General features: G+C 40.9%; 1 protein-coding gene across 2 annotated transcripts in view; it reads left to right on the top strand.

Moving 5' to 3' along the window:
* rai14 (retinoic acid induced 14) overlaps positions 1 to 15,774 on the top strand; it is a 39,938-nt gene that overhangs the window by 10,746 nt on the left and 13,418 nt on the right. For both annotated transcript variants that reach the window (XM_076757593.1, XM_076757594.1), the window contains exons 3-6: positions 11,563 to 11,693; positions 13,628 to 13,716; positions 13,945 to 14,009; positions 15,496 to 15,553. In XM_076757593.1, coding sequence (XP_076613708.1) covers positions 11,563 to 11,693; positions 13,628 to 13,716; positions 13,945 to 14,009; positions 15,496 to 15,553 — 343 coding nt within the window. The remainder of the gene's footprint in view (positions 1 to 11,562; positions 11,694 to 13,627; positions 13,717 to 13,944; positions 14,010 to 15,495; positions 15,554 to 15,774) is intronic.

Genomic DNA, 15,774 nt, shown 5'->3' with positions numbered 1-15,774 from the left:
TCATACGTTGTTGTTAAAGAGTAAGATTTGTTTTGTTTAACCAGAAACAGCCGTTGTATTGCTGTCCCCGAAGCCACCAGGCTCCATTCACAGAAACAGTAATTTTATCATTGTGAAACACACTTCATCCAAACTCCAACTTGAAACAAAATGAAACTCACCAAAACCGTCTTGTTCGTCTTTGAGTTGGATGTGAAAATATCTGGAGATGAGCGAGAGGGAGGGTGAACATCAGAGAGAGGCAACGGGGGGAAAGCCAAAATATTTACACATCTAACACAGCAATTACTTTCAGTGGACACTTTGACTGGACTTAAATGTGACGGACTTCCACAGATTTTTACAGTAAAAAAAAAACTGTAATGGAAACCCGAGTGGCACCAGAGATAAACAAAAGCAGATACGTTTGATGAGGGGAGTTCAGTTGAAAGGTTGAAAAGAATAATGAGAGAAGAGAGACAAAGATGAAGGAGTAAATAGAAAGAAGAGACAGATAAAGGATGAGAGATCAGGGATGATGATGGGAAAACGGCAAGCAGGAGAGAAACCCTGTTTGGGTGAGAAGGACAGTCAGGCTCCCTACCTCCACTTTGGTCCAGATGGGTTGTTTGGTTTGGCGTGCGCTGAACAGCTGGAATAATATTCATGCTCAGAGATGGATGGAGGGAGGGTTAGACTCAGTTCACCTGAAAAAGCTTTGAGAACGTCCTCCTTCATGAGAGACTTTTGGAACTGCCCTGCTTGATTTGCGGGGCACTTCCGAGAACTGTTTTGGCTCGCAAACCTTTGTGAGATGTGTTTTTAGCTCTGTCTCATGATTTCAAGCGACAGAATTGACGGACAGTTTTATGGGTAACTTAAGAGTAGCTAGACACAAGCACTGTTTCCTGTTTCAGATTACTGCCAAAAATTTTGTCCTCAAAATCTCAATAGAATGGGCAATAAGACTGTGTAACATATATTTTTATTTGAGTCCACTGTGTCTCTGTACACTAACTGACGTCTGTGTGCATCTGTGTATTAGTGTGTATGAACTACTCTATCCCGACTGAAGGGAGGGATATACTTTTGCCCTACTCCACTGACTTTATGAGCAGCCCTCGAGCGTAATGAGGCTGGTTGCTCTCCAAGTCCAGCAGTGTTTATTTATAGGGCAGGAAAGGCTATTTGTGTCAGGAGGAAGTGTTGCACGAGGGCTATTTTTTACTGGAGGTCTTCTTGCACCCATAAATGTCCTATGCTGGACTTGTGCATCAATCCTTGAGCTTTAAAATACAGTAAGTCCATTCAGTGAAAAGAGCTGTGTAATAACTTAAGCATGTAGTAGTTTCTTTTTGCATCTTCAAGCAAGTTGGCAGTCTATAATGCTCTAAGCAGTGTATGCTGTGTGTTGTCACAGTGCTATTCACATCTGTGAATGAGCACATGGGCACAACAATGGGCTTCACTTCGGGGAGTCATGGTGGCCTACACGAGTTGTTTATAAGAGGAGCTCTGGAAAAGCAGTAAAATAAGAGGTAATTAGAGAGGGAAATGCCAACTAATGTGAGTTTTTCAAGCTATGATACTGAAGTGAAGAGAGGGCAAAGGGGCGCTCATGGATGACGTGATGACAGGGTTTGTTACTTTGCTTTTGGCGTTTCCTCTCTGTAAAGTCTTAGTGTTGATGCCCAGTCAACAGTGGAAAGGCTGCAAGAGAGTGATACTTATATAACAATAACAAGATGACTTCATGTCTTTAGTTTATCAAAAATAGTTCTGTCCTAAATTTTGGAAAACCATCTTTAAGTGCTTATTTGAAATACTATGAGTGTGCGGCAAGACTCAAGTGTTTATTTGGCATACATAGTACTTCCATCTGAGGCTGCATTTAGCCTTCCAAGAAAAGTCCAAGTAAATACTGAATGACTCTGAGTTTTAATAAACACAAATGCAGTAAAGCTAAAAATAACTGAAATACAGACTTAGGGGAAGGAGTGGGTGATATGACCTAAACTTTATATCTCAGTAATTTTATTTTTTGTTTTTTACAGTGATAAAATAACTGAAAACATGATTCTACCTCTTCTCATTTCCATAAAGCAGCAAGAGACACACATACTCACGCAGCACACAGCTGAGGGCTTTCATGTACTAACGAAACCAGCTGAGCTTGCGTTGCAGTATGAAGTGTGGAGATAATGCGAAGCTACTACTCTGGTTATTTAATTGGCTTCAAATGAGGCTTGAAGTTCACAGAGTTTCCCCTGACTGTCCCTGAATATTAAATACGCTAACACTGTTCCAGCTTGTGGGTCTACAATAGATGCCGCATTAGCCGGGGAACATTTGTCATGGTAATGCCAGAATTGCAAAATCCATCTTGTGGCAAGCGTGACACCTGTGACGGTGACGAAACAGGTAAACCGCCCACCCCTACTTAGAGGCACTATACAAAACACCTTACATAATGATGAATAATCCTCACATTTCCTTCTTTGCAAACACATTTACATCTGACGTTACAAATTATAACCAATCACATAATGGCAGACTTGTGAGTTAAGATAAATTAACATGGTAACTACTTGATTCCTTTTAAAATCATTTATCATCAGTGCACAGATATTCTTCTTGGCAGTCTCACATGTTTGCAAATTTGGTGCAAAGAGACACACTTGGCAGACATTGAATGTTCATAGAGGTGCCATTCAACTTGGCTCTCATTGGTGTCTGTACAGGGGAACTAATTTTACTGTCTGTTTACAGGTCTTGGGGAGAACTACTGCAACTGCATATTTGAAAAAGTTGTATGAAGTGGCTCCAGAAAGAACTGTGCAAAGTTTGATAAAGTGCCTCAAGTGATGTCACTTGAGTCAGTGTTGAGGGTTGAGGCTGAAGACTACAAGTTTGAGGCTAGCGACTCAAGGCTACTTTATTCACTGCTAGCATAATCCTCCCAAATCACTGACTCAACTGTTGGTGCCAGGTTTATATGAGTGCAGTGCCAGATTGATGGACTCCTCTCACCTACATCATTGGCTGATGCTCACATATGGACAGTGTATTGACTGCACCAGCGTTTACTTGTTGTAACAGTTAAAAGACATTTTGTGGGGAGAGGGTGGTACCACTAAAATTGCAGTAATACAAAGTTGCCAAATGAGAAAAATGTTCTCATGATTTAATTGATTTCATTATCTAAACGTGCGGTCCAGATTGGGCAGTATTGAGAAATACATGGAAGCATCTTTCATTATGAGAGCAGCCATCTGGTCTTTGTTTAACAGTTCTGTCTACTAACTCTATTATTCTGGGTTTGAGTTTCAGAGTCTAGTAAACTATTGTGGTGTGTGTGTGCGTGTGTGCGTGCTCGTGTTGATGTGTGTTTGTAGTACAGAGGGCAGTAAGCGGTTTCAGCTGTGGCCTGAGAGAAAGGATGTATTGTTTGAGGACATTCGAGCATCTGCTTTGTTGCAGATAAGGGGTTTGAAGTTCACAGCCACTACTGATCAAAGGGCAGAGATATTTTCGATGTGTCAATCTCTGTCTTTCTTTCAGTTTCTTTTCCTTTTTGTTCTGGACATTGTTCACTCTTCCATCCTCTCGTTCACTGTCTGTCTGTACTGCCTTCCTCTGTTTCTCTACCACTCTCCCAAACAAAGAATATTCTTGTAGCCTGCATGCAGATTATTCCCCTCTGGAGTTCAGTCTATGTTGCTTGTGTCTTACCTCCCATCTAACCTACTTTTCTTGCTGAATTCATTTAGCTTTATCTTTCATCTCTGCATGGAATCCCATAGACAACCTAATTCTCATTGACACAAAAGACAAATCTGGTTGAGTGTGCGCAGTGGAACAGCGGATGGTGTGTGTTCAGTCATCTCTCTGAAAACCTGAGGACTTCTCTCCATTTCTCTTCCCAATACTCTTGTGCTGCCTTGTTTCTTGTTATTTTATCTACATGACATGACCTGACTTGGCCTATTTATTTACTTTTCATGTAGTCTTAGCCTTCTGATAAGTCAGTCTCCTGTTTTTTTTCCGATCTATACCCCCCTGTTCTCTCTTCATGTTGAAAATGTGTGTTTTTCTAGCTCAGCTAACAGCAGGACCTAGTTGGTTGGTCTGTTTGTCCAACACTTAAGTCCAGAGCAAGATTTCCTCACAATTACTGGCCAGGTCACCGTGAAATTTGTTGGGAATATTTTTCATCCCCAGAGTATGATTAGTAGCAACTTTGGTGCCACCATCAGGTCAGATTTCCCTGAAACAACACTTTAATCCATCACAAGGCATCTGGAGAAGCAATTCCTGGATTTCTATGACAGTTGCTATGGCTATGTGGCTAGTCCTGGTGTTGCATTTCGCAATTTATTTTAATCTTTACATATCCTGGGAAACAGTTTGCCTAACATGCGTTTCCTTTTCCAGTGTCACCAGGGTTTGAGTGCTCAGATGCATTTCATCGACAAACAAATGAGCCAAAAAGCCTTATAGGCTCTCTGCTTGTCAGGTTAAGTTTAACGTTGTTTTAAGTTGGTTTTATAGGCTTCGACTCATTTATATGTGGAGTTAAAGCATCTGCATCGAAATAAACAGGAGAGACCCCCCACACAATTTTTTTTAAGTGATTCAGACCATAGGGAAGGCAAATGAGACAACCCAGAAAATCAAAGAAGAACAAACAGTTTTTATCTGCTCATCGACAAAAACATCATTTGGTCTACCCTGGAGGGAAATACTAAAGGTTTTCCAAAGTAAACGTTTTTCTGCTAAACTCCACTTTCTCTTAGAGGCTGAACTCTCCAAACATACAGAATTTGATGTAGGAATTACTGTTTCCCCATCTTCGTTTGTTTTTTCTTCAGAGAACTGAAGAAGTTCAGTGAAGCAGAAAAACCGCAGAGCAGACATGTTTATGCAAAAACCATTAGGTTAACAAACAGTCGCACACACTTGATGAGCATCTGTTTTCTTTGCACTTTATTCTGAAACTGTAGTAATGACTGGATGTTTGAAGCTGTGATTCCATACGTTGTTTTCAAGACTTCACAAATAGAGAGAAATAAACACCTGTCAGACATGTGAGGAGAGGAGGGAACAACCAAGGAGAGAGGTCAGGAAGGATGACTATTAAAATCTAACTGTAAAGCAACACACAGAACATAAATACACATTAAAAGTTCAGATTTCTAGCAGTCCAACATCTCTCTGCTTATGTTTGTCTCTCAGCACATCTCCAGCAGCTCAGTAATTGTTTTCTCTTTCCTTACCCCTTCACCTTTCCTGCTCCTTGTTCTCTTGCCCTTGTCCTTGCAGTCAGCCTCAGGCCTGTACAAACAGGAAACACTTAGTGTTATCAGCGCACTCTTTGTGGGTCTTAATGAGTGTCAGGGTAAAGACAGAGAGGGAACAAACACCTCCGTCCACACCCTGATCCCACTGTAAACACACTTATCGCAGCACAAGAAACAGAATGAGGGGGAGACCTGAAAGAGAGCGGCCAGAGAGGAAGAGGGCAGTCAGGGAAACAACTGAAAGCAAGACAGGAAGTGAGATCCTTCGCACTTCCTGGTGGCGCACACAGACCAGTAGTGATCTTACTGGTGTATTTCAGGATTACAAGGCCCATGACTGATTGCTGGTGCAAACCAAAGTGGGCTAAGGGCATGCTGTTCAGTGCGAGCCAAGGTAGGCTAAGCCTTCAGCCTTCAGTACAAGCAGATATTGGCCAAAGTCATCTAGAGTTCATGGGTTATGCACCGGTTAAGCTGTTTTTGAATGTGCTGCATTAGTACAGTATTTTCATTAAAGCTGGAAATAATAATGATTAATTGATTATCAAAATAGTTGCTGACTCATTTCATGCCGAGTGATTGTTTCAGCTCTAATGAGGCATTTAGGGAGAGTCCTACTGCCAGTGGCAAGGGCTGGCCTGCTATTATTGTTTTTTTTGGCACTGATATTAGGATATTAAAAATGAATCAATGTTATTTCCTGGATATATCAGCATGTTTTAGATTTAGTTCAGAACTGGTTCTGGAAATCTAACCCCAATAGCTACTTGTGCCCACACAGTCTTCCAATCACATACACATACATGCACACGCACACACACACACACACACACACACACACACACACACAAAATATTTTCCCATGGGAAACACATTTTTAGTTTCCTACCAGCTTTCAGTTCTTTTCTTCAAGTCTTTAAGTACCATATACAAGGAAGAACAACAAATTGTCTTTTACTTTAAGGATACTTTCCCTATTGACACACTACAATGGGATGGTACACTGTTTGCCCTTTCAGAACAGCAAAAGTTCTCCTGTTTTATGCCCCCTTTTGGTTTAGGAAACTTTCAAATACACTTTATGTAATCGTGTTATGTTGGAGCTGAGGCCCTCGCTGATTTTGCAACATCTCTGCCAGCACATGATTATTTTATCAGCCTCCCTGCGATGACACTGTTTGTGTATGCGGCTGAAACTGGAGCAGTGCATTCCGCTCCACTTAAACCTGTCCATTACAATGTAGTCTAATGCTATCGGTGTCATGCTGCTCTGTCGTGGCGGCCCTTTATTTTTTGTCCAGTCCATTAAAATCACAGAGGCCATTAGGCAGGATCATGCTATACAGTACATCAGTGTTTCCCCTGTAATTTTTTACATTACTGCCGGTCGGGGTTCAAGCCCATTCCAGTTTGTCTCCCACCTGCAGTTTGTTTTAATGAGACAGTGATAAGAGCATTCAGCTGGTGAGTTTATGGATAGACCCCCAATTTTAGTTACATTATGGATATTTGTAAAGCTGCAATGAGCTGATTCGTCAATCCACAGAAAAGGTTTCAGCTTCTCAAATGGGACACTTTTATGTTTTTGGTTTTTTTTTGTCTTACATTATAGTAATTTAAATATCTTTAGATTGGGATGTCATCTTGGGCTTCAGTGTTTTATAGTCCAAATGACTGATTAATCAAGAAAAAGTCAGCTGATTAATCTATAATGTAAATAATTGTTATTTGCTTGATACATATTTCTGCTTGTGTTCCTTGCTTCAGTCAAGTGTTGCCAGTGCGATGCTTCAGTGTGCAAAGAGGAAGTTTTACTTAATATGAAATGAGTGAAATTAATCATGAACTCTGGAGAAAGTGCACTTCTGAGATGCATATGTGTGACCTGTTTGAAGTGCACATAGTTGTGCAGATGTTGTAAGACTGGTTTCTCTGTATTCCACTTCTCTGTAAATTAACCCCTTTGGATAAGCATACATGGCATGGTAATAAAACAGCAGTACATATTTCTGTTTGATAGAGAAAGGGAGTGTTGACTCAACTCTGTAGACACAGTGGAGGTTCAGATAAGGTTAGTAAAAGCGTTTTAGCACTTAGGCCTTAATGCATAAAATGCTTCCAAACACTCTAACAAGCATGCTGGGACCGCAGGTGACAATAACGAACAACAGTAGCTCATTTGTTATCATTATTTATTTGTAGTTATTTAACACCTGAGTCTGCCATTACTGTTTCAGATGCACAGTCATTATAGAAAGCAACAATGGGCATGTGTGACTTGAGGTGATGACATCATCAATCCCAGACGCTGCATTTTATTAACACAAGTTCGCACAGAAGCTAGAGTCCTGAAAAATCTGCTTTAGAAGGCATTTAAAAAAAAAATCTTTATGCTTAAAGGAGGAGGCCAAAGGGTGGTGGGGCTTCCGAGCTTTTGCTTGCCCTAAATGTTCTGCAGTTTCTTTATTTGAAGCAACTGACAACCCACAACAGCAAGAAGAAATCTTCACTGAAGCGAGTATACAGAGAACTGGTTGTGCTAGTTTTGCTAGTCGTGTTTTTAATGATAGTACAAAGCTCTAAACCAAGAAAATCTACACTATCCAGATCACTTAGTTGTAAAACGCTGCACTAGCTCATACCTTGCGTCTGGTTTTCCAACATGGTGAGCACACTTAAAGCTTATAATTGGCAGGTTACTCCACTCACGGCTCTTAGGTTGGGCAGGTTTGTGTGGTTGACCATGTTTTATCGCAACTCTGCTGTGACTCTGGGTGTTTCTCTAAATTTTGTGTGGGTACATCTTAAGCATAAACTTTGGTAGCAGTTTGGGTGTATGGTGCATTTAAAAACCTGTATCTTCTCTCTGTGAGACATTTTCCCAGCAAATGTCTGTAGCTCAAATGAATCCACTTTCATCCAGACATTGTCCCAGTGTTTTCTCTTTGATATCACTCTGTGTCACAGGGTTAGCAGATGCTTGATGCTGGGACAGGTAAGGGTGTAAGATTAAATTATCTAGAAAAGCCACAGAGCCTGATTTGATCAGATGCACCAACCCCAACAAGCACAGGGAAAAAAAATCAAGTTGACAAACAGCCAGTTTGTCACAGGCCATCACATTTACTTTCAGATGTTAGATACAGGAAATAAGAAGATTCATAACATCTATTTTAATCAGCTCAGTTGGCAGAGCTTTCATGATAAAATCAAGAGCATCAATTCACAGCAACGAATCAGATGCAACATCAACTGAGTCATTTTTTTCCCAACTGTTGATGAAGTCACATTAAATGAAAGCTCACCATCTGCAACATGTGACTGCTCCTGTTATTCAATCTGTCATGTAGAGGAGTGGGTTTGTTTTGCTGCTGTTTCCGTATCACAAAGACACTCAATTACAGCAGCAAGTTCCACCCTTCCTGATGTCCACAGAACATGATAAGAAGAGCGGCAAGTACTGTGTGGAGTTATGTACACAAACCACTCTTCAACTTCCTTTTACGTTGTCTTTGAAGACTTCGGAAAACTTGAGCAACCGAAACACAGGCTATGCTCATGTGTACATACATATTTCTTTCCTTTTTCTTCATTTATTCATCAGTTTGTTTTTTTTTTTCAGTTCCCCTACCAACTCCTGAGTGTACCTATTTTTAGTATTTGATTGCCTCGGCGCCCAGTACGCTGACTGAACACATGACCGTCTGAATGAAAATCATGAGACTTTTCACACCAGCACATCCAGTCCACCTCTGTGAAAGTCCTGACCACCACACCATGGGGGACATGTCCTTTGTAGCCTCAGCTATCTCCTGCTGTGTCACATTTCACTGCACACCAATCACAGTCAGAGACACATGCACGTTCCCTGACTTCTCTGTTCCATTTTCACCCACCCCCCACAGTAGCTTTGTGAATGTTTTGTTCCAGCCCCCAAGAAATTGTTAAGCAGAGGTGGTAAGTCACCCAAGTCCTGATCCGTCTCATCTAACAGTAAAGTATGGTAGCTGAGAATCCTCAATGCAGTGGCAACTTAAAGGTTCCCTGTGGAGTTTCGCGTCGTGTTTACGTGCATGTTTGCTCTTCTTCCTCTTTGCTGCTCATCCTTCGTTGGTGCATCGCTTTTCTTTCTTTTTTTTTTTGCACATTACCACCACCAACTGTCAATTAATAGAGTAACCTGAAGCTAGCAGCATGAATGTGCATCACATTGCCTGCATGCTCAGATACGTGTATTGTAGGTGCATCCTTGTATGTGTGCATGATACAAAAAAAAACTTAACACACACAGTTAACACACCAGTTAACACACTGCTCCACAGCACTACTAGTGGTCAGAAACTCCACAGGGTACTGTCAAGAAAACATGCAAATAGACAAAACACTAGCAAATTAAAGAAACACATTTATAGATTGGACAGCACATGCAAGTCCCATGCCACACAGCAGAGGTTTCTGGAGGATACTGATGAACACTTATTAGTTATTAATTAGTGAAGGGCTAATGCTGGCAGTATTGCCAGTATCTCTGGTATTATAGGAATATTGTGCAGTCAGATTGTTGAAACTCAAATGATCCCACATTGCCAGCTGATTTTCCAACATCATTTTGAAATCTTGTGGTCATCAGTTTTCTGTGATGAACCGCTGTGCATGTGTTATTAAGGAAGTTTTTCCCTGATGCTGCATTTCATTTGTAGTAACTGAACTGCTCTTGGATATTTTTGGAAAGTCTCAGTGAAGTGTGCCCATCACTGCTCAACATAGACTTGGAAGAGCACCTGGTAGATTCATATATCTTTTTCACGTCTCTGTCAGTGCTCGGCTGAGTGTCTTTATATCCAAGTACGAGCACTTTCTCATCTTACACTGCCTCCTAAATAGTATCTCACCTCTTGCTTCAGTGCTTTGAAGGAGGAGTCTCTGTATAGGGGTATTTTTTTTTTTTTTTTTTTTTTTTACAATTTGTCAGCACTCCTTGCCTGAAAACCAGAAATGTTTTTTCCACTCTCACTCGTCTTAGACTGTGTTTTCAGTTTTCAAAATGCCAACAATTTAGTATTTTTCCACACTGGTGCACATTAATGCCTGTGTGGGTTCAGCCGCGGAGCTCAGGGGTCATCCTAGCTGTCTCAGTGACAGAGGATGTTTATAGCCCTGCATTTTTCCACCAGCTGTGCAAAAGGTATTGCAGTGATTGCATCTGGGAGTTTGCCACAAAGGCTATTTACACCATGTATCACCATGCTGGCTTATTGGTCTCTTAAAATAGAGTACAGTTTGCCACCTCAAGTATTTCTGGAGTCAGAGAGTTCATTACCTTATCATGTGTAGGTCAGTAGGCTATCGGGTCAAATCCAATACTGTGTTGCATCCTAATATGCTCAGGGGAGCTGACCAATGAACTCAAGCTGCTGACTTGTTTGGGGTGCACAGGGTTAGTTCTGCTTCCAGGGTAAGGAAACAACTCATTTACAGCCTTTAACAACTATTCCTTGAAACACATTCTCTAATCTGTCTTTAATAAGTTTTCCTTCAAATGAGTGCCAGTGCTTTATGTTTATGGCCGGGCTGCCTCTTTCCTCGTCTGATGTTGGTTGATTTTGGTTGATTATAGTTTGTGAGTAGATGGATGTAACTATTGTGGACGTTTTTTCATAATGTTTTTCAAATGTTGTTTTTGTTTTTTTGGTTTGGAGGTTAACACTTAAAGCTTGCTCTGCTGTATTTCCAGGCTGCAGTGTAGCAAGACTGTCTCCACATGAGATCATGCTTGAAGCTTTCCCAATAGCTGACTTCAGATTATCTGAACAGCCTGTCGGTGATACAAATGTGGGGCCATTTGGTTTGTGTACGTGTCAGTGCGCATGCCCACACTGCATGTTGCATACATGTGTGTGTGTGTGCATGCACGCGCAAATGTTGTGTGTGGGCTATAGCAGACCCAAATAACAATAACAATCTCCCTCTCAGAAACATTACTCATGTTGAGGACATGTTAAATTTTTTAGCTGGAGAGCAAGATTTGCTGATGTGGGTGTCAGTGTGTAATGATGTACGTCACTGTTAAGAATGCCTGCATTAGTATTGTTACAGATGGGAAAAAACCATGGATACATGTATCACAATGACAACAAAATAAATATATTAGATGTCCTTGTTGCCCAGTGATTACATTTGATGTCATGTTTTCTCTTACTCATCTCTCTTATTTTCTCTTTCTCTTTGTATTTCATTCTCTTTCTCTGTCTTCCTCTCTTTTCCGACAAATCATCCTCTGTAGGTCAATGAGTGGAACAAAAACGACGAGCGCCTGCTTGCTGCGGTGGAGCATGGCGAGGTGGAGAAGGTGGCATCGCTCCTTGCCAAGAAAGGTGCGAGCGCTGTAAAGCTGGACAGTGAGGGCAAATCAGCGTAAGTATTCTCACTATGATCTACAAAAGAGTAAAGGGAAATTGGCTGCTGTAGCAGCTTCAGTCAAAAAAAAATACTCGAATTAAGATCTGCTACACTGACAAGACTGTAAACCAAAAAGCAGAGTAGAATATGATGTCCAGTTTGCTGAATTTGTGATATCAGATTCAGCTATTTAGGAACTATCTGGGACTGAGCTCACACGTAAAGAACAAAATAGTTTGATTGTGGTAACACAAATGTGGGTTTTTTTTTAATTTTAGGGAAACATTATCCAGTCTTGGGGATTTTTGTGTTTCCTTTCATATCTCTCCAGCATATGCTCAGATTCTTGGGGTTATGAAACTCCTTTCACGCTCCGCTGCACAATGTTAAAAATGAATGGGCAATCTAAAAATACGGCTGTTTTTCTCAGCTCCCGAAAGGTTGACATTTTCGACCATTCATTCAGCCTCCCTGACATTCAGTGTTTCAACAGCCAGTTAATTCCTGCAGAGGCAGCGGAGCTCGTTGCCTCACCAACTGAGATTGCTGATAACACAGAGGCTCAGTGTTAATATTTGACCTCTTTCTTTTTCTGAAACACAACACCCACTGACCTCAATGTGCTAAGCAGCTCACGCAGAGCCAGGAACATCAAAACACAGGAACAAATGCAGGCAGAAACGAATGCACGGATTCTCACACGCTGAAACAAACACACAGGCTTTTTGTTCCACCAGTAGTTCACATCCTTGACCTTCTCTCTGTGTGTGACGGGAGCACAGAAACACATGCAGATGCAGACTCACAGCCTTTGTAAATCACAATGAATGTGGTGGTTTGGGATCGCAACACTCCAATCTTTTCAGGATGCACAAAGGAGGAGTCTACAGTATCTCTATGGTGATAAAACCTGACTGAAAGGCATGTGGGCATAGTTGTGAGTGTGTGTTGGTGTGTAACCTACACACACACACACACACACACACACACACACACACACACCAAGGGGAACGCTGGGCATGTGTAGTGTTTTTTCATTATGCTTGCTGAGCTGGAAAGGAGTGTATTGATTGCCTGCTGCACACATACAACCCTGATTCCAAACAAGTTGGACGCTGTGAAAAACGGAAATAAAAACAAAATGTAATCATTTGTAAACAAACTGTGTTTGCTGACAACAGTTTTATGAAGTGTTCCTGAGCTCACGTAGTAATATCCTTCATACAATCATGTGTTCACAAAGTGGTGAACCTCTCTCCATCCTTGTGAACGACTGAGCCTTTCCAGGATGCCCCTTTCATACCCAATCATGATACTATCACCTGTTACCAATGTTTACCTGTGGAATGTTCCAAACAGGTGTTTTGGAGCATTCCACAACTTTCCCAGTCTTTAGCTGCTCCTGACCAAACTTCTTTGAAAGGTGTAGCACATTGTAAGATTCTGTTTCAGTTAATGTTTTACACAGCGTCCCAACATTTTTGGACTCAGGGTTGTACGCACAAGCAGACAGTTAAGTGTAAAAACTATAAGTTGTGGTTTTGCTGTACTGTTTGGGTGCAGTGAAGTCTCCAGCAAGCACCGCTCCTGGCCGACATAATGGAAAAGATAAGAAAAGATGGATAAGCTAACCGGCTGCTGACTGAAGCTTCATATTTCCCAACATGTTGAACTGTTCCTTTTCATGTGATCTACTTCGTTTAGACTGAGAGGGATCAACCTTCAAAGTGCTGTTTGGTACGGAAAGGCAGTTTCATTTCATAGGATGGCAGACAAAGTGTTTGTGATGACTTTATTCACTAGTTCAGTTCCCATGTCATGAGATCCTCAGTGTTTCTCTGAAAACCACCAAAGAAAGAGAAGCTGTCTTACAAACATCTCTGTTGTTGTGCTTTTCTAACTAACAATTACTGTGTTTGTAATTTGTTCTTTGGTTTGGGTGTGTGTAGTCTTCATGTGGCAGCTGCGCGCGGTCAGACAGACTGTCTATCTGTCATCCTGGCCCATGGAGTGGACCTGTCAGTCACTGATGCTGCAGGTATGTACTGTAGTTATATTCAGTAGTGATAGAACAAATGTTTTCCTGCATAAATATGATCATTTTTCTCAATAAATACGGTAAATAGAAGAGCAGAATGTTTAATGTTGCTGCCACTGCTAAGATGTTTTCTTGTGGTTGTTTTCTTATTGATTTTATCCAGTTAGTCACTGAATTCTTTGTCCGAATGAAGATCCTAACTCAGGGCTTTTTTTGATTTATGTTCAGGTTTCAATCCGTTACACCTGGCTGCCAAAAACAATCATGTTGAGTGCTGCAAAAAGCTTATTCAGGTAAGGTGGATCACTAAAATTGCTTTGTCATATTTAATGCACTCAAATGACCAATAATACAACAACATACTGCAAGAGATCAAGCCAAGCATTTTACACTCTATGTGGTCCCACAGTGAAAATGCACTTGATGGTGTTTGCTTTAATATAGTGGCTATACACTATTTTAGATACAGTGAAATGTTTTCAATATGTGTTGCACAACAAAAAGTGCAAGAAATATGGAAGAAAGAATGTTTTAATGGCAGAGCATCCAGTCACCCAGCAGGACTTCCTCTTGGAGGCATTACTTAGTGCAGCAAATAAGGAATGTGTGAAAGCAGGAGCACAAATCGGATGAAACCCAGACTCTGAATAGTCCCACTCTTCTGTTGAGATGTCTGAAACCAGACAGTTTCACTGATTCATTTCTTCAGTCTGCTGATTGTGTGTGCGCAGATCAGCAGATCTCAGCAGGAGGACACACACTCACAAACACACACTTGAACTTCTATCGTTGTGAGAACCCTCATTGACATAAAGCATTTCTTAGCCTCTTGTCCGAATCTTAACCATCACAACTAAATGCCTAACTCCAACTCTAACCTAAACCCTAAAACCAAGTCTGAACCTTCAAATAGCCCTTTGTTGTGAGTTGTTGAGGACGTCCAAAAAGTCCTCACTTTCCAAAAATGTCCTCACTTTGTTTGTTAAACACACACATACCTTGCTCCTGCATTGAACTGCTGACCTAACTATCCCATGACAGCATATCAGCAACACACACCTGCATGCATGGTCAATCATCCAGGAAAGTCTATTTGTACACACAGCACTAAGTTTTAAAGCTCTAAACACCTTTTTGTGCCCCAAACTGTTTTGTACAGCAATGTCCTGACAAACCTTTTTGTCTTTACATGGCAGGACATTGAACCAAATAAAGCCAGCTTGTTGACAGGATGTTGTTAATTGGGTGACTGTCCAATGACAGTTGGATGTAGGGCTAGCAACAGATAATGCTATGATTCCTAAAATATGTAAATGCCACCACTATTAGCAAACTATGGGTAGGAAAGAATTTAAAACATGTGCATGCTGTGATGTGTAGTTTGATGCAAATGTGTGTGTTTCCAGCTGATTCACAGAGTTGTCTAAAATCAGATAAACATTTAAACTATGTAAAGCACGAGTGGTAAACCAAAACCAAGAAGATTTTTAAACCCAAAGGTTTCAACTCCTCGGCCAGTAAACTCCTCTAACACGATCGCTGATGCTCTAAAGCAGCATGAAATGTATTCTGAGAATGTTTTGGACACATTTTTGTGATGCCAGGCACATTTTTTGGAAAGGGAGAGAATTTCATACTTAGCAGAAGACATGGCAGATTAATGGACGGCAAACAATGAAATGTATTTCATATTTACAGTAGAACTCATCCTTCATAATCATTCATAATTCATGTGTAACATTGATTTTCATGTCTAATATGTTTCTGTTTCCGCTCCAGAGTAAATGTCCCATCGATGCTGCAGACAGCTCAGGAAAGTCTGCTCTGCATCACGCTGGTAAGTATCTCAGTGTGCCGAGAGTTAATCAAACAAAAGTGCTTTTACTGAAGATTAGTCTGCTTAGACAAGGACGTGGGAAAATATCTTGTGAGATAAAGTTTAAGCTGAGATAAAATCATCTACTTTGTTTGGAATTAAGTGACTGAATGTGATTTCTCAGTTTGTTTCAATCAAAGGTTCCCATAATACTCACTAAGCTGATGAGCGATGAGTAGATT

Source organism: Chaetodon auriga, chromosome 19 (genome assembly GCF_051107435.1).
Source record: "Chaetodon auriga isolate fChaAug3 chromosome 19, fChaAug3.hap1, whole genome shotgun sequence".
Lineage (NCBI taxonomy): Eukaryota > Metazoa > Chordata > Actinopteri > Chaetodontiformes > Chaetodontidae > Chaetodon > Chaetodon auriga.
This window is presented reverse-complemented; position numbering and strand designations above follow the sequence as displayed.